We start from the raw sequence: 18,667 nt of genomic DNA on the forward strand, positions 1-18,667 counted from the left end.
GGGCCGTCTTCATATTGTTTTCCTCCTATCCTAATAACCAAATCCAGCTTTCTTCTTGTTCTAATTAATCTGCGTTTTATAAGTGCCTGCACCCAAATTTTTTCGCCTCATTTCCTTTTCTGTTGATTTTTCATTTCACTTTCTAAAGTTCTTTACTTCGACTTTTTTCTAAGTTATTTTGTTAAGGAATCTGCAGTTCTGTGGAGTTGTTGTCTAAGTGATCTTAAGTGGTGTGGTTTTCTTTTCTTTTTTTATTTTAAATTGGTTTCTTTGATCTTTGTTTATCTTTGTTGTAATGATATCTCGAGGTTCGCAGCAATAACTTGGTATATCCAGTAAATGACAATTACCTAAAATATGTCGGTGGTTAATTAATTGTCTGGCTTTAGGAATAGTTGAAGCCATACTTCATGGAAAAAGGATAAGAATGTTATCCAAACTCATCACAAGTAGGTGCAGTAAAACTTGACCAGTTGAACAGTTTGTTTTTCCAGCAATTCAAACATTTCAGGTAAATGGAGAGGGCCCGACCACCCTAGTAAGAGGCTGAACCCTCTCTTTTCTCCTTTTTTTTCTTAGGATTCAGAACCGGGCCTTCAAGATGTAAGTGAACTTACAAATATGTCCTTCAATTCAGTATGCATCCGAGTGTGACAGCAACCACAGGAACAAAACCCAAACCCTTTTTTGTGAGCCACCTTGCCGCCCAATTGCACTACGTCTCTCGAAACGAGTAAGCGGTCTTATTTGATTTTTTTGAGATTTGTTTGTTTCCTTCCCTTTTATGGATGATTTTTTTTTCTATACTATTTACTAAAACTGCTTTTTAGCAGGTCAGTCTCCACATGCACACTTAAGTATAACATCCAAAGAATATACCTTTCTAATTTATGTCACTATCTAGAGGGGGCTCAATGTGACAATGTCTGGACACCATTGGCAGTTGCTACATATCATCAACTGTTGGAGCTTAGGCCGTTTCTCTTTTTGTTTAAGGTGCACCAGTTGCAGCACATCTTCATCAAATGAAAAACATCTCATTTATTCTTTACTCCATTCCACACCTTGCTTTCAAAAAACACATCCATAATTTTTTGTAACAGGAATGCATAGGTGGTACTCCTTAATCAAAGGAAGATGCATTTTTTTCTCTATCATCTATCTTAGAGCATTCACATGGATCCATTTTTTCTCTTCGGAAGTACAACAAAAAATTACCCAATGCAATAAGACGGATTGTTCATCAACTTTTGTTGCCAAGCTATGTCACACAGACTCTTCAAAAAAGGGTCGCACCCCTGTTGACATGACGCTGGTGCTGGTGCTGCTCCGACACACACCCCAACCGTGTCCTTTTTTATGCAAGTTCAAAATATTTTTCATTCTTTTTTTTCCTTCTTCTTATCCCTTTCTTTCTTTATGTATAGTAATAAAAGAAAAAAATTAACAAATTAAGCTTAAGAAACAAGATAACATTATATATATTATGAATACATACATTTATATATATATAATAAATATATTATATATATACACACTCGCCGCACCCTCGCACCCAAATTTTTTGAGATACGTCGCACCGGCACCCACATCCGCACTTGGAGCCACTCGCACTCTGCACTCATGCCACATAGCTGACAAAGCATATTAATCAACAAGAAAATTTAGATTTCTTTAAGTCACACACATTCTTATTAAATTATTAAATAAAAGGTGCAGCCTTTTTGAATTATTTGGCTGACATTAAGAATATTTGACTTTAAAAGTGTCATAATATACTTCATTGGTTATTTTTTTTTTACCTGATTTGGTCTTCGACATGACTAATTTCTCCTTACTTGGTTTGGTTACCATTGTCCCTTGCCATCAACTTCGACTTCAAACAATAATTTAAAAGATGACAATAGATCCATGCAAACTAAACTCTAGATAATGAAATTTGTAAACTGGCTCACGCTAGTCACAAGGCTGGGTTGGACATAGAAAACATGATTGAGGTATTCATCCGCAATTTTCAAGAATTTCTCGATTTACAGATACTGCAAAACAAAAGTTATGTTATTAGAGTTAATTACAGTTAATGAAAATAAAAGAACAAAAATCAAATCTTAAACTAACGCACGAGATATCCTTCAATTTGATGTCGAACAGCTTTGATGCGCTCACCATAGCCCATCCTCTACTTGTGCTTATGCCACCAGAAACAAGAAAACTGAAAAAAAAATAAAAAGCAAGAAAGAATAGTAAAACTAGAGCTATTCAACTTCAGGAATCAGAGGTATTAGCGCTTATATTAAACTAAGTCATAGAACAAATAAAATAAATTAGAATTTAAAGATTAAACGTTTAAATGTAAAGCTTAAGCTACTAGACTATGCTATGCTAAACTAAAATACAAATGTAACAAACCTAATATCCTAGCTAAACAACCTAGGAAGAAGACTTAAATCACCTAAAGAAAGCACCATCATGCAAACTAAAGCTACAAAGGTTAATTCAGAAGCTAACCTGATCAAGAGATTGGTGTGATAGGCAAATTCAAAGTTCTCAATTACCCATTAATTCTAATAAAAACTAGAAAACTAGTACTCAAGCAACCCAAAAATGAAAAAGAAACAAAAGAAAAAGCTACTCGACCACTAAAAACAAAATAAAACATAACATTATTAGAATTAGCTTCTAACTAAAAACAAAATTTAAGCTAGTATTAGCCACAACTGACTTTCCCGTGGCTCCCTCATCAGTATAAGGCTCAAATGGAATACTAACTGGACTGATACACTATCACTCTCCATTAGAAACTGAATTTATTGTTCTCATATGTTTTAATCTTGGTTCACTTCTTGTTGGCCATAAATTTCAGTATTGGTGGCCTCAATGGCTATAGCTTAGCTGGTTGGTTTAAGGGTATGTAAATGCACATCTCTAGTTCGATTCCTGTAGGCAATATGCATCTATGCCTTAAGTGGTGGGATGTACTGGTATCTAAGTTGAAGGTGCACTTTTACCATCACTGATACCAATGTGGATCTGGACCAAAGGTAGAGGGATTGGGGAGCCTTTCGGCCACCTTTTCAGGTGATCGTTTGCTAGCCTTTCCCTCACTCTGAAGTATTTTAGCATTGTTATTAATTCACTCTTTATTTGAGAAGGCTGATCATGTCAGGATCGAGGATAGATACAGTAGTTTCAATGAGTATGACCCTCTTTTTCTATTGTCCTCTTCCCATCTTCATTTTTCTGTTTTTCCTTTCTCCAAATTGACATTCCCTAGGACTCATACCGTCATGTGACTTGGCTATCCATTTCATGTGGCCTTGCTACTCTCATGGTGAATCTGTAAGACACAATGTAGCGATCCTTACGCAAATGGCTGATCACCATGCCCTTCGGCGGGAATGTGTAAATTATAAACGAGGAATATAGTTGTTCCAACCTGGGATATAAGGCAGCCATGCTGGTAATGACAGCCTTTCTTGTCCCAAAGTAGCAAACGCCATCCACTTCCTTCTCCTCGCCCCCCTAACCAAGTATTGCCTACTTGATGATCACACTCCTCACCCCATGCGTCAAGCAGCTGCTGCAACAGCCAACATAGTTGAGCTTGCCATTCTAATCCATAATGGCTACCACAAAGGTCCCTAATTGCTTTCACGCACAATTTCACAATACCAATGCTTCAATTCTAGATATATCTCCCTAGGTAGGAGCTTCAATTCTTTTGTGGGAAATAAAGGATTGGATCATCTGCAACATGTATGATACAGGTTCAGATGTATGGAGTAGGATGTGTCAACGGTTGGCTTTATCAAAACTGAATCCAACATGTGGGAGTTTTTGGATCGAAGTGGGTTTTGAAACTAAATTGAAGTCAAGTGGATCATTAGTATTTGAAGCCTTATCTAGTCGACAAAGGTTTAACGCAGGTCGAAGGATTGATTTCATGAAACGCTCTTTACCATTATTGAGATAGCGAACAATAGAAATTTTCTTTCAATCATCATTGTCAGAAGATGGAAAATCGAACAACTTGATATCAATAAAGTGTCCCTCCATGACTCCCCACTGCAAAACTACCAGCCTATGAAGATATCATGCACATGTGGCTGTGCTGCTCTTCACCCTTTACAACTTAAAACAAGCCTCTGGAGCATGATTTACTTGAATTAGTGGGTTAATTTCTTTCTATATCATGGATTTTATGGGAACTTTTGGAGTCATATGTTTGAATTTTGCTTGCATATGTTGATGTGCATGCTTCCTTGCAATAACATCATTCCTACAAGAATTTGTTCGAAGTTTGAATGTTGACTTCCTCTAACAGATTTAGGCATTTTTTCATTACTCTTGGTGTCAAAGTTCATTTGCAGCAAGTATGGTCTTATATTCAAACCTAACATACTATGGACGTCATGAAAAGGCTAACACGCTTGATTTTTTAGCCATCAAACGCACCGAGTGTGATGAGAAAAGCAAAGCAAGAAAATCTCTTTTACTGGAACTACTCTCTACAGCAAATTAAAATTTCCGAATCCGTGAGTGCTTATCTCTTGGCAGTCTAGAGATTTCTTAATTTTCTCAGCAAATTTATGCATTGACCGCTTGAGGAGCTCTTGCAAGTTGCTGGGTGTGCAGTGATAAGTGAAAAAACAATTGCTTTTGGACTTGTATTATATACTACAGCTCGCTTGATCTATATTCTTTCTCTAAGTTTGACTAGGGAGATTATTCGTATTTCAAGAGATCCACCATAGCCAATGATATACACAAATTTACAGGAGATAATGTATTTCACGGGGTGCTAAAAGGGAAAAGACTATGGCCTGTTCAAGTGTCAAGGTTAACATCGTGCCTCGGTTTTGATTACGACTTAACTCGCATAGGTCCGGTTCATTTTAAGGGATGTTGGTAACAAAGTTCCACTCTTATTGTGACAATTTGAGTGTTGAATATGACTGCGATCCCAATGTTTTAAATTAACTTCATTATGTATGTAAAAAGTTTCCTAAGGACAGGCTTGAGCTACCCAGTTTGGCAGCTCAAGCCAAACCTTGTCAATGTTTTGATATATCAAGTTCACCAGTAAGATGGAATTTCAAAAGTAACATGGCCAATTGGACCTTATAGAAAGCAGAGTTTGAGGGTGATGAAAGATGCAGCCAGATCTTCATGAATTGGTTCTGCACCAAGTGCTTGAGTAGATTCCCCTTTTGGCGATCCAATACCCATGATATGTTCAAGGAGGCAATATAGTCAAATCATCTCATGATGGCGAAAAGCTCGTGTGGTATTCTATGGCAGCCCATTCCCTCGTCCTTAGGGTTACAGTCGCTTTTATTGCTCGCTTCTAGTGCATGTTTAAACTGTATGTCCGTTGGTCACCAACAGCTTCTAACGTCCCAAAAGCACTTACCCTGATACGCCTTTATATATCATATTCATCTTATATTCATGGTCAATTGTGAAAGATTTTCTAAAATGATTTAGTGGGTGAAAAGTACATTAAATAACCAAAAATAACAAAGACAATAGAAAAAAGAAAATGGTGCAAATAGCCAAATACAACCAAATGACATCACATGGATCCGTCTTACTCTGTCTAATCTGCCAAGCTTTGATTCAGTATTTGGACAAGCTTTTAAGCTAAGTCACATGGGTGCGCCAAATGTGGTGGCACACCAGCACCCATACCCACATTGATGCGGGTGCTGGTGCGGCCGGACACAACGTCAAGTGAGTTTAGCCATTCTGAAAAATGTCTTGGCCGAGATTTCGTTGATATATCGATTCAAGGTAACCTTGATAAAAAAAAGTACAAAAATATAAACAAATAAAATTATTTATATAACAAATAACATATATATGTATATAATATATGTATATGCTCTCACCGCACCCGCACCAATTTGTTTTGGGACTTGCCGCATCCCACACTAGCACCTGCATCCCGCACCCATGTGACAGCTTTCAAGTTTAGGCTTCTCCTCATATTGTCAGCATTATGGTATGTAGTATAGTGGCATCTTATCACTCTCTAGAAAGAGTTATGAAATATCTTTTGATTACATTATCTAATGATCCCATAACTCATGTCGTCTTAGCAACCACCTTCATAAAGTCGTCTTCTAAGCCACAGACTTGCACATTCAGTAATGAGGCAAAACAGCAACATCTTCTAGTACAAAGATGAAAAGGTTGGTTCCCTAGAAAACTTAGTATGCATGTTGTATCAACGATGAGTTTATGCATAGCTAGATTCTCCAGTTAAAAGTTTAGCTGTATGGGGCATCTGGGCACTGGCAAAGCTACCAACAGTATCGATTATTGTGAATATGCAAGAGAAGCAGACAAACCCAACTACAAGGGGATGAACTGGAGCACTGCAAGTAAATCAACTTTGCACTAGCCACTTTCCTTGAATCCAGGATTACTTCTTCACTTTGTGAAGACGAAATGCGTTTGAACAACCAAATGGGCATTTCACAAGAATTGAGAAAGTTGAATGGCGATTAACCTTTGAGAACCTTTCCTCACACTCTTGACTCAGATGTGGTATTGCAAATACAAATGCTAAACGTACAGTTATTTATAAGTAATATACATGGTAAGAGTCTGCTCAACCTCAAATTAACTATTGAAATGTCACACGGACACAGAAAAATGGGCCACGTACCGGTGTAGACACTCCGACACCTAGATGCCCACACGTGACACAGCAAGATACGTTTTGAATCGGGTTTGGGTCAGACCCGATCCAAACCACTTTACTAACCCGACATTCTTTGTTTTGTTTGAGACTTTCTTTCTTATGACTTGTGAAATTGACGATGAACAATGTTTTGTGACTTATGAAATTGGTGATGAACAATGTTTTGTTTGAGAATCTGAGACTTTATTTCTTATGACTTAGAGATTGTAAGAGTGAATTATTAATTTAATGTTTTTTTTATTATCCTTTTTTATTTTTTAGAATATAAAATTCACTGTGTCCGCATATCCTAAAATTTTGAAAATTGCCGTGTCCGCGTACCTGTACCCTTATCGTACCCGTACCCGTGTGACATAGATTGAAAGAATAAATGCTTAACACAAAATGCCCAAAAGATAAACAGATAATATTCACATAAGAAGTTTCAAATAAAAAAACATGGCTAATCAATATAATGTACATAAAATACATATTCACATGACCCATGAAAAGAAAAAATTGAATTGGATAGGCCAAAAACACTTCAGTCAAGTAACCGTGCAGGAGGAGGCAGAGCATTTCCGTCATCAACCCCACAAACATCAACGAACTCCCAGATGGATCACGCTCAAGACAAAGACGATTGGCAGTTGCCGCTCCTTACAAATGCCTGCCCTGTTGGGCATTGTCTGTTGCTCAGATGAAGGTGGTAGCAGATCAAGCACATCATGTTTCTTAAAATGTTATACAAGAACGACGCCATCAAAACCTCCACCTCATAGCTTAGCAAGTTCTCTATGAATTATATAGTGAAATACAGAATTATATGGCAAAAACTGTACGACATTTTTAGGAGGCTTGCCATCAGTACACTTTTGTAGTGCTTTCCGTTGTGCTCCAGATAGACAGTCATGGATAACATTCATAAGGCCTGACAAATTCAAAGCAGCATCCCTGGCATAATAATCAATAATTTTTGGCAGAATGATTCTTGTTTCCTTGCGCATGAATATATTTGATTGAATGTACTCTTCTTTTGCAGTCTCAAGCTCTTTAGATATCCTTTTGGGTGTGTAGATACGCACCTACATCCCAGTAAGAGAGTCATTTTAATGCAGAATACGGGAAATAGCAAATTAGTAAAAGGACAAAAGTTCTCATTCAGAAACGAAGGGTACAGCCAATGCATCAAGAAAGTTAGATTATGATCATACCGCAGGATCAGAATGTCCACCCAAACTAAGTGCAAAATGCAGTAGTGGCTCTGGGTGCTCAATGGCATATGCATGTTGATCATTGCCAGACCTAGATTTTGATCCTGGAGACAGTAGGGTTTGCAACCACTGCATATTCAAAAGAAAAATGCATCAGAAAGAAGAGAAAACTAGTGATTACTTTATGACCAAAGCACTAACCCAAGTAGAAGCCCTGACAGTTATATAACTTGGTAACTTGGCAATAGATTGATTGAAATTGCAAAAATCCAAGCAGAAGTATCTGCCTTACATAGACAGATGGAAGAAATCGCAAAAATCCAAGCTTTCGGAGAAGAACAAACTGTGCCTGGTCATTTGGGCATGTTTCTTTTCGTTACATAGGCTAAGCTCAGGATTGCTTGAGAAATAATTAAGATCTTCTCAGTGCTCTAATACAATCATGATTACTAAACATACTTCTAAAGGTATTAATTCGTGGATAATATATTACTGTTTATGTAACTGTCGTATACATTCTAGTTAATCGAAGAGTAATCAAACATACATGGTACTTGAAGTTGGAAATGCATACAGAAACCACGGACATTGTAGAATCATCAAACTTAAGGATGATCACTAGGCTTTGGTTGATTCAAGTATGCCCCAGCCAGTATATCAAGTCAAATTTTCTCATGCTATTATATTCTTGAACCAATATTTCTCAAAAGTGAAAAATGAGGTTTGAACAATTTTTTTTCAGAAGGAAAAAATGAAACTGTGAACTGAAAGGTTGTGCTATTGAGAAAAAAATATATTGTCAAAAGAAAAAGATATAACAACTCCCAAGGCCATTTTTCCACCATTATGTTCAAACCTGAATTCTACTTTTTTAAAGAGAATTGTGAAAATGTTTGTTCATGAATCAAACACCACATGGTGAAAAACGCTAAGCAGAACATTGCAGCAACAATTGGCATGACCCTTGTTCAGGTCAACACACTTCACTTCAGTTGGAGGAGCAGAAGATGCTAAAGACATAAATTAAATGTATATAAGCATACCGATGCTGAAGTTTGGCGAATGCATCCCAAAATGGAAGTTTGTATTAAACAAGCATTTATGCTTTGTCCTCCAACATTATATGCTGCCTGAAAAAAGCATGTCAAAAAGAGAGGAAACTAATCCATAGATACGTAAATTGACAGATTGCATGCACAATTACCTTTACAATCAAAGGTTCCCTCTTTGAATGGTTTGTTGGAATTCCATACGCTAAATATGCCTATTTAGAACAAAAGAATGAAGAAAAAGGTTAGCAAGTGTAATACAAATAAAAAATAAAGAAAAAGATTGGCTAGCACAGTATGCTTCTTCCTGAACCAAAAAAAGACCTTGACAGTAAGCAAAAGCTAATGAATCAGTACAATCTCTCAAGACATACATGCATCACCAAAGCATTATGTATATTTATCCAAAACGCAAGTTTCTCTTCATGTTTCATCTTTCTTGGGTCAACCTTTTCGAGACGCTGCACAAGAGATCTGCAAATAAGGAGTGGTGTGTTATCACTTAGAAATTATGGCAATACTTACTGTAGACATAAAAGGCTATGCAACAAGGACTGAATGCCAAACTTAAGGTATGATGAACTATTTCATCATTAACATCTCAGCAACAAAAAAAGAGCCTAAAAAGAGACCATGAAATTACTTTTTCATCAAAATGTAAATAGCCTTTTTAGGACGATGAGAACCACGTTGTTCACCTGCCAATGCTTAGGTTGCAAACTGATTGGATGCAGGGTAGCTAATAAACTAGAGACTCAATGGCGTCTGGTCCAGTATAATAAAAAATGACAAGAAGCCTCAAACTAGATCTGACCCACTTTCAACCTTAGATATGCATCTCTAGTGTCTACGATTCCCGGTTACAGTTGTTCATCAACGTAATACTCCCAAGTACACGTCTCATGGAGACCAAGAAGTCTCATGATTTGGTCCTGCGGCAAGCAAGCATAACCTCTGTATTGAACTGAAAACCTCTTCAAACTTGGAGGTTTTAAGATGATCCATCTAGATAAGAGTGTGAAGCTTCTGTGGTCCTAGAACTCAATACAAGCTTTGGATTATTTGATAAATATGTCTGATGCTGTGGGGTTTATCAGAACATCATTAGGAAGCTGGTCAATCACAAGGTGGAAGCATCACTTTTGGTAATTCTCCTAAACCTCAATATTATACAATTTGATAATACTTGCCGTACTACATGTCATAATTATCCTAATCTACATTGTAACGCATTAAAAAACAAACAGTTCATTTCAAACCTCAAACTGTCTCATCCTTGCTTCCAAGTTCCATGAAAGAAATGATGACAGTAATAAGTTTTCAAACCTCTAAGAAGAATAACCATAGTATGAGGGAATACACTACCTAAATTTTTGCAGTATCTGTGCTGCATAGCTTAACCTGTCACTATCTACATGTATCCATGGCACTACCACCATTGCACTATACGGTCCATTATTTTCTCCCAACTCACTGGTACGATAAGGATTAGTGGCAGCTTCAGCATTGCACCTAGGACTCCAATTATCATGCTGATCCTGTGGAGAGAATGTGCTTCCAGAGGACAATGATGATGTTGGTGAAGATGTCAATCCTGCTTGTGGTAAATGGGGATTCGCAAGTTTGCAGTAGATTGCAGACATGCATCTGAGTATATCTTCAGAGAGCCTGTTAGGAGTCTCAGTCACATGATCGGCAATGGATGTCCCAAGATGATCAGCCAGAGAAGTGGTGCGCGAAGAATTTTTCATATTCTGAGACAACATAATATCATGGAGAAAATATTTTTCAGTGGCCATTTGGGAGAACAGTATAGAATCTTTAGATACTCTATCCACCATCATTAAAAACCAGATGCATTTGTGAGCTGAAGGCTCAAGCAAAGTTCTAAATGCCATGCAAACAAAAGGATGGGCTGACATAGCAACATTTCAGTGATCGGCATAACAATTAAGTATTGTGTTCAAAACGTGAGAGATCAGGCATTGCATTGAGAGTAAAATAGAGAAAATTAAGGCCCACTGCCAGGACAAGGAAGACATTTTAAATGATAAGATAAGGCTAGAATAGTCCTGAGAAGCATAAGAGCCCTGTGCTATGGAGGAGAACTCAGGCATATATTTAGTAGAAACTACTAGAAAGGACAAGAGGAACAGTCAGATCAGGACTAAGTGTTCTGAAAATGAACCTATCAGAAAATGAACATGTATCCTATTCATTTTGTCACCAGAAAATCATTTCCTCGTCACTGCACACAAATTCTGCCCATACCTGTTGACTCTGTTTACCTATTTCAAGAGAGTGTAGGATACCGCAATCTTTGTCATCAACAAGCAATAATCTCAACTTGCATAAATATTTTGATGATTATAACAATAGTGTGTAAAAATTTCAGATCTATTATATCTGTAATCCACTTATTTAAACTTTGAAGTAGGTTTTGAAGCATAGAAAACCATGAAAGACTAATCACCTTTGCCAATGATCTGGGCCTCGAATGACAACCATCCAAGTGCTCATAGTCTTGCCTTGATGGTGAATTCCACTTATCATGATCAGAAACAGACCGTGAAAGAGAAACTTTGTTCTGCTGTATCATGGAATCTATCTGCCTTGGACTTCCAATACTATGACAACTATTTGTTGAACTGTGGGAATAATTGGGAACAGACATTGTACTGGATGGGACATGAAAATCATCCTGCCGTTCTATGACCTCATTATCTTGATGTACAGACTTTTCGTGACAAGTCAAAGGCAAAGTGGAACATTGGTTCATGTCAGCTGAAGAAAAATTATTTGAACAACGATCAAAGGCCATTCGATACAAAGAAAGTACATAGCGCTCCAAATGAAGAACTTCAACCTCCAGCACAGCAATCTCCTTGATGAGTTCAGTAGCTGCCTGCATTCCACGCAGCAAATATTAGACTGTCCATCCAGACAAGAATCCAAGTAAATTTATAATTTAAATACATATTCACAAAGAAGGGAATCTCATGTATCGACATGAATTAGACAATGCTTCATGAAAGGGTTACTGAAAATAAAGCAAAGCCTGTTCAGTAGTTCTGACTTCTGAGTTCTTCCTTCCATGCTTTGCCAAGTACGAACTTCATCTTTCTTTAAACTTGACAGTCATCTTTGTTTAAAAATTGAGAGAAAATTTCTCCAGCCTTCTTCAGAGTAGGCAAATACTAAACCTTCCTGAAGCAGCCTCACGTTACAGCTTAATGGCAGAGGCACATTAGTTACATTACACTGGGTCAAGATGGGTTGTCCACCCATGATCCAGTCCATCTCGCTTGAACTTCTTTTTATAAAGAAAGTTTTCTCTCTTTTTGTTATCATATCATTCTACCTTTCTTGTCCAAAGTCTCAACTCCTCAATTGTCTTGGAGATTTCAGCATAGTTATATTATAGTTTTTAAATTTAAAGACATTTTAATTAAATATTGGATTGCATATGTTACTCGTCATTAAATGCCCACTATCATAAATCTAATTCTAATTAACTTATTGAATATGTTGTTATAAATAAAATTAACTGTTTATTTTCACTAAACATGTAACCTTGTTTTATTATTCAATTTATTAATATTTATTTATACTCTTTTTATCATGTATTTGTGCCCCTGCTAGTTCAAATTCCTACTACTGATTCTGACAGTTACCCCGAGAAAATAATTATCTGTTTCAGCACAGTTCAGCTCTGGTGCGGGCACCTTGATTTATTATGTAGTTTCAATTAAGCATCTAAACTTGAAGTATCAAACTCCAACAGGTAAAAGGCAACCTTTGGTAATGGAGAAACATCTTTATCAGGCAAGGATGTACTTCTATAGCCAAGTGCATTTTCCAGGGCCCAACGCAAGTAAAATTGGTCATGCAGTCGTTTCTCAAGCATTAAAATCTGAAACAGAAAAAGAGAAAAATGATAACATAGAATGAAGTTACTGTAAAGGACAACAAAAACTTCTTTCAATTTCATACTTGCTACCAACGTCATCAGAATTCAAAATAACAGATATCATTCTTGGAACAGGTATTTCTAACTTGTAATGACTATGGTGCACCAACCAGTACATACTCTTTAAGATAACAAAAAAAACACCTGATTCAACATTCCAGATCAGAACCACCATAAGACAACTCATGGGTGGATATGGGCAAAGGACTTGGTTTCTGGTAATCATTTTTCTGGTTTGATATGAGCCTTCAACTTTTTATTTGATTGGAAAACACATCTGAGTATGAAAAGTGTTTGTTTTAGCCATTACCACAAACATCATTCTCAAGTTTTTATTTGCAAGATTTTTCTCAGGTATTAAACAGGAAGCTTATTTTTCTCCACAAAATCTCAGGAATCAAAAAATTTAAAAATACAAAAGTATTAGAAAATTTTGTGAAAAATTGAGTTTTCTACTAATTCTCTTACAAAAAAACACTGAAGAAAAATCCAAATAGTTACGAAAATATTAAAAGAAGCAAAAAAGAATGTAAAATATATTTAAAAGAACCTTTGTCTGAAAAAACAGGGGCAAAATAGTGCAATAAATTCCCAATATTTTGATTTTGGCATTTTTTTTCGAAATATCATTTTTTCCCCTTTTTCATTTTCCCATTTTATTCATATTTTGGGAAAAAAATTCAGCAATATTGGTGACAATTTTTAACATATCTTCTGTATTAAGGCAATTGAAACATTACTTATAAGGTTGGATTAAATTAATAAAAATATGTTAAATTATGAAATAAAAAGTGCTTGAAATACACTAGTCTGTATGTGTGCATGAAAGAAACATGCATTATACTTATGATTCTTACAAAAGTAGAAGCAACATATTTACAAGGTTAGATTAATTACAAGACATGCTAAATTATGAAAAAGAAGGTGTATGTATTATACTAGTTTGAATGTGTGTGTGTGAAAGAGACATGTATTATATTCATGATCCGTAGAAAAGTAGAAGCAAGGATCGCTAGCAGATGCCATATATGAAAGTTACTAGTGATACAAATTCCAAATAAATGCATATTTACTGTGTGCAGCCACAAGATTGTCTATTCTAGCTACTTCAATGTTAATAATTCAGGTCAGTGTCAATAAATGTGGACTTATTCTAGGCAGCTGCAACATTGACTAGTCTAAGTACTTCTATGTTAATAATTCAGGTCATGTGAACAAAAGCTCAGCAGAATAAACATTTAATGGATCCTAAAAATCCAGGATTCTTTACATGGAAGACTAGATATGATATTAATTCATCAGGACCTTTATACACATGCTCTTATCAAACCAACAATAAGAAAATTTGTCGACAAGTTGTTGATGGGTGGTGTGCTCTGGTGGTGAGGTTTCAGTGTGTGTACCCTATTCGTGTATTTCCCTCCTTAAAATTTATCCAAGGAATTTTTATTTTTAATGACACATTTGAGGCTGATATTACTTTCTGTGTATAAGAGATAGAGGTCCATGCAACACTTCTAATTTCAAAATTAGTGCAAGTATCCAAAGAAGTTCAGTCCCAAAAGGAAATCACAAGAATAAAAAAATATAAAAATAACAAAAATTATGAAATGAAGAGTCATGTACTACTTTTTGTATAGACACATTAACAAAGCTTTGAAAATATTTTGTAAAACCTTGAAATAAAAAATAATGGAAGTGTACACTAAAACTACATTTAAAAACAGATTTGTGTTATGAAGGAAGGGGAAATTATTGCAATAATATATGACAATATCGAGATATTAACACAACTATTACTTTTTAGTGATATTTGGAAAATATTGAGAGATTTTCTTTTGAAAAATGGCTTATAATTTACATTGTTTTCGTGATAAAAAGACGATACCTCTTATGGTATATAGCTAAGTGGAAAACAGAGAAAACAAGAATTTGATCTGTTTCAATTTTTTGTTTGCCTTCATCCTGAATTGCAGGCATAAAATAAATATCGACTCAAAGCATGCAATCAACCTGTCTATTAATTTGTACTGCTCAATTCTTATGTTGATGGTTAAGATTTATGTAGGTTTATATACAAAGTGGCTATATCAAACCATATTATGATAAGGATATAGTATCATACTGAGAAATTCACAAGATTAAAGAAGCGTAAATTTTGGATTTTTCACAAAAATCATTTCTGGCTTTTTTTGGTTTAATTATATCCTTATCTTGCCAGCTGCCTAAGCACAGTTTGACTTTCAAAAGTAAATAATAAACAAAATTGGCATAGTGCACATGTTTGGATAATAGCTGCCGTTTATTTATCAACTAGGTAGACTGTCCATCAAAGGCCCTCTATCAGCTAATATTATATTGCGCTGACTCTGGTGTGAAATTTTAACGGGAAAAATTGGGCCTGATTGAACAAGAGGAGTTAAAACACTGCAGTTGGATATTAGAATTGTGATCAGGCACTTAGTTGTTAAAGTGTGAACTAGTCCACGCCTAGACATCGCCCAGGCATGAGTCCACACCCATCGCCTAAGTCCATCACACTTAGGCAACAGGCGTTAGACTGATGCCTAGGTGCGCCTAGGCTGGACTAGGCACTAGCACGCCTAGGCTGGACTAGGCACTAGCACGCCTAGTCCATGGGAAGGTAAAAAGTCACCTTCCCTTCAAATTAAGTCATGTAATTTTATTACACACTGTTACCATATACACTTATATTCTATGTGACACGGGTACGCCATTTTTTCCAAGATACTTGTGTCGATACGTGGGTACGGCGACACGGGTATGTGGGTACCGCTGGGTACGGCTGCATTTTAAAACATTTAAAATTATATTTTCAAACTTAATTTTTTCTCTAATTTTGATTTTTCCCTTCTTTTATATTTCCATTTCACTAAGATTCCATATTTTCCTCCCACTTTTCTTTAATTTTGAGAATTTTTGTGGATTATAAGACTATTAATGCTTTTTTTTTTCATTTTATCATTTTTGAGAATATAAAATTTGCGGTACCCGCGTATCCACATTTTTCAAAATTACTGTGTCCGAACCCGTACTTCCATACCCGAACCTGTACCGCACCGGCACCCATGTGATATAGCTTATATTATATGCATTATATTATAATTTCTGTTCTTTAAGTACAGTTTGCTGTACGTTAATTACATATTTTATATCAACTCATCAAGTGGAATTTCCAGCCATATGCTAAGTACATATTCTATAAAATAAATGAGTTTCTGTATATATCTTATGTGCTCTAAAACATATTTCGTAGAACCTATGCCAGCCTTCTCACCCATGTTAAAACCTAGTTTTATGCTAAAAAGACAATCAGAGAAATACGTGCAGACCTTACTTTTTCAACCTGAATACAGATTATTTCTCATTTGTGAGGGTGTTTTGTGTGTTATATGTATATTATATGTTATATGTACAATTTGTTGTAAACTGGTATGTATATTATATGTACTGATTTGATATGATTTTTGTTTGAAATGATTCAAATGAAATAGTCTATAAGGTCTATAACTGAAATAGTCTATGAGAAATGCAAGCATTGTCCAGTATGTAAACAAGAATGACATGTTTTCTTTTGTGTATCAAACTAAGGCATCAGCTAGAACAGAACAGCACAGTTTTCCAGTATGTAAACAAGCTGGAAATGTACTGTTAAGCTGCCATGTAAACAAAGAACAGAATAGTTTTTCATATTTTACTTTTTGGCTTTACTTACAAAGTATAATCAGTCAATTAGAACTGAACAGAACAGCTTTTCAAGTTTTACTTGGAATAGAAGCTTACAGTTCAGTCAGTGAGTACATAGTTTTATTATCTAATGGTTAACAACTTAACATAACTAAAAAAACCAAAAAAAGAAAAAGTCGCCCTTTTTGCCTAGGAGCACCTAGTCCGCGCCTAGGGGCAGGCGCTGCCTGGGTGCCTTGACAACTAAGATCAGGCGTCATGGTCTGTTATGAAAATTCCATTTCATGCAACATCTGTTGCATTCATACATGCCAAGAAGTGGAGGGTGGTATTCCAGGCAGCGCCTACCGCCTTGACAAGTAAGATCAGGCTCATGCTCTGTTATGAAGATTTCATTTTCCTAAAGCATCTGTTCCATTCATACATACATGCCAAGAAGTGGAGGGTGGTTGGCATTGTCCCCTGATAATCAGAGGATGCATGCGTAGATTGGCATTGTGAAAGCAAAATAATCATTTTGCAATATCATAATGTAATTTCTTCCATGACACAACTATGTCAAAGAATATCGTACTATCACTGTGAAAAACAACATGAACCGTCTCATATATAATTGACCTTGTAAGAAGAAAAATAGATGTCATCCCGTTCAGCGAATTCAAAACCCTTGTATGCTGAAGCTAGATAAATAGCGAACAAAAGAAACAATGAAGCACAGAAATCACCTCTTGATTTAGTGAATTTCGCTCATTGTTGAGGGATTCTTTTCCCTTGCTGCCCATGCTATCTTTGTCAAGTTGCCACCTCTGTAAATTAATTGGTTTAGTAAACAGCATTGACAGAAGAAGAAGTGAAGAACTCAGGTACAAGTTACAACAATGATCTCTGCCGGGGAAAAAAAGGAAGAAAAAAAAAAAAATCAACCCGCAGAAGGAACAAATCAATCGCATTCCTGGAACAAAAGAAGGTGAAAGTAAAGAGCATTAAGAAATCTACCCCGATGGTCCCGGTACTACCGAATTTGCACCATCACTTCCAGAAAGCGTCAAATAACAGAATCAACAAACGGAAACATGGAAAATTACAATAACCAACACGAGATTGAACGTGGGATCAATTCCCAATGTTGCGCTAACGCATCTTCCAGGAGCCGATACGTCCATGAGGAAGGGAAAAAATTAAAAAGGAAAAAAAAAATATAAAGAAAACTTCGCCCTCCTCCAATCCGAATAAACACATTGATCAAAATCTAGAAGCAGAAACAGAAAGAAGGGAGAGATGATCATCTTACTTTCATCAGTCGCGGAGATCCCCGCCGCAAATAACTACCGGGAGCACTAAACGTGACACAAACAGCAAAATTGTCAAATACCCATAAACCAGAAATGGAACAGGAAGGCGCAAAAGCGATTGGAAATCTCAAAGGCCGAAGAATGACACACTACCTCGTGCAACGCCTGTGCCGAGGCGGCGAGGCGTCCCTCGTGGAGGACTCCGGCATTTGTGCTTGCTTCAAATACCGAATGCTTTGCTATAATGGCAGTGTCTGAGGCTCAAGCAAGCAAAGTGAGGAGTCGGTGAAGAAATTGGAGCAGGTGGAGGGAGAGAGAGAGAGAGCGAAGTGGTGCAGCAACTGCACAAAATCAAAAAGAGGGTACACTGGTGCAAAATGTGGCGGGGGCCATTGTCTCCGTTTCCAGACTGAATGGGGCACGTCCTTGTCTGGAAATTACCGCCCCGCCTTCCTTTCCGTTCTCGTCCTGGTTTCCTTCCCTGTTTATCTGAACAACTGGCCATTAATCAATGCCAAATTTAGCTTTTACCCGCCTTTTGTTTGGTAAAGCATAAGATATGAAATCACTTGCATTTTTCCAGCGTAGCTTAGTTCAGGATGAGTAAAAATTTCTATATAATAAGACGACAACAATAATACATGAACACTCAGATGTGCCATGTAAAACATGTTTTCCTTTTCAGGAAGAAATCTATCATTTACTCTGAGAATCTTATATCTTTAGGCACCTTTTATTTGACCTTT

General features: G+C 36.5%; 1 protein-coding gene across 2 annotated transcripts; it reads right to left on the bottom strand.

The window, feature by feature from the left end:
* Positions 1–7,118: 7,118 nt before the first annotated feature.
* Positions 7,119–18,367, bottom strand: LOC116246003 (uncharacterized). 2 transcript variants are annotated; one of them, XM_031617669.2, is made up of 11 exons: positions 18,075–18,365; positions 17,921–17,966; positions 17,355–17,435; positions 12,748–12,864; positions 11,425–11,856; positions 10,317–10,705; positions 9,326–9,425; positions 9,107–9,166; positions 8,946–9,032; positions 7,903–8,031; positions 7,119–7,773 (listed from the first exon to the last, which is right to left on the bottom strand). In XM_031617669.2, the coding sequence occupies exons 1-11, from the start codon at positions 18,128–18,130 to the stop codon at positions 7,465–7,467; spliced, it is 1,806 nt and encodes a 601-aa protein (XP_031473529.1). In that variant the 5' UTR covers positions 18,131–18,365; the 3' UTR covers positions 7,119–7,464. The 2 variants fall into 2 exon arrangements, with proteins under 2 accessions (XP_031473529.1, XP_031473530.1); XM_031617670.2 differs by lacking the exon at positions 12,748–12,864 and having other exon boundaries at positions 18,075–18,367.
* Between the last annotated feature and the right edge of the window lie 300 nt (positions 18,368–18,667).

This window comes from Nymphaea colorata, chromosome 1 (assembly GCF_008831285.2).
Source record: "Nymphaea colorata isolate Beijing-Zhang1983 chromosome 1, ASM883128v2, whole genome shotgun sequence".
In the NCBI taxonomy this organism is placed as follows: Eukaryota; Viridiplantae; Streptophyta; class Magnoliopsida; order Nymphaeales; family Nymphaeaceae; genus Nymphaea; species Nymphaea colorata.

What these genes read in the sequence shown, in the direction of transcription:
- LOC116246003 (XM_031617669.2), bottom strand. Translation starts at nt 18,130, where the DNA reads ATGCCGGAGTCCTCCACGAGGGACGCCTCGCCGCCTCGGCACAGGCGT. An exon ending in CGGCACAGGCGTTGCACGAG is followed by an intron (nt 17,967 to 18,074) that starts GTAGTGTGTCAT and finishes TGTCACGTTTAG; the next exon opens with TGCTCCCGGTAGTTATTTGC. An exon ending in GGCCCAGATCATTGGCAAAG is followed by an intron (nt 10,706 to 11,424) that starts GTGATTAGTCTT and finishes ATGTTGTCTCAG; the next exon opens with AATATGAAAAATTCTTCGCG.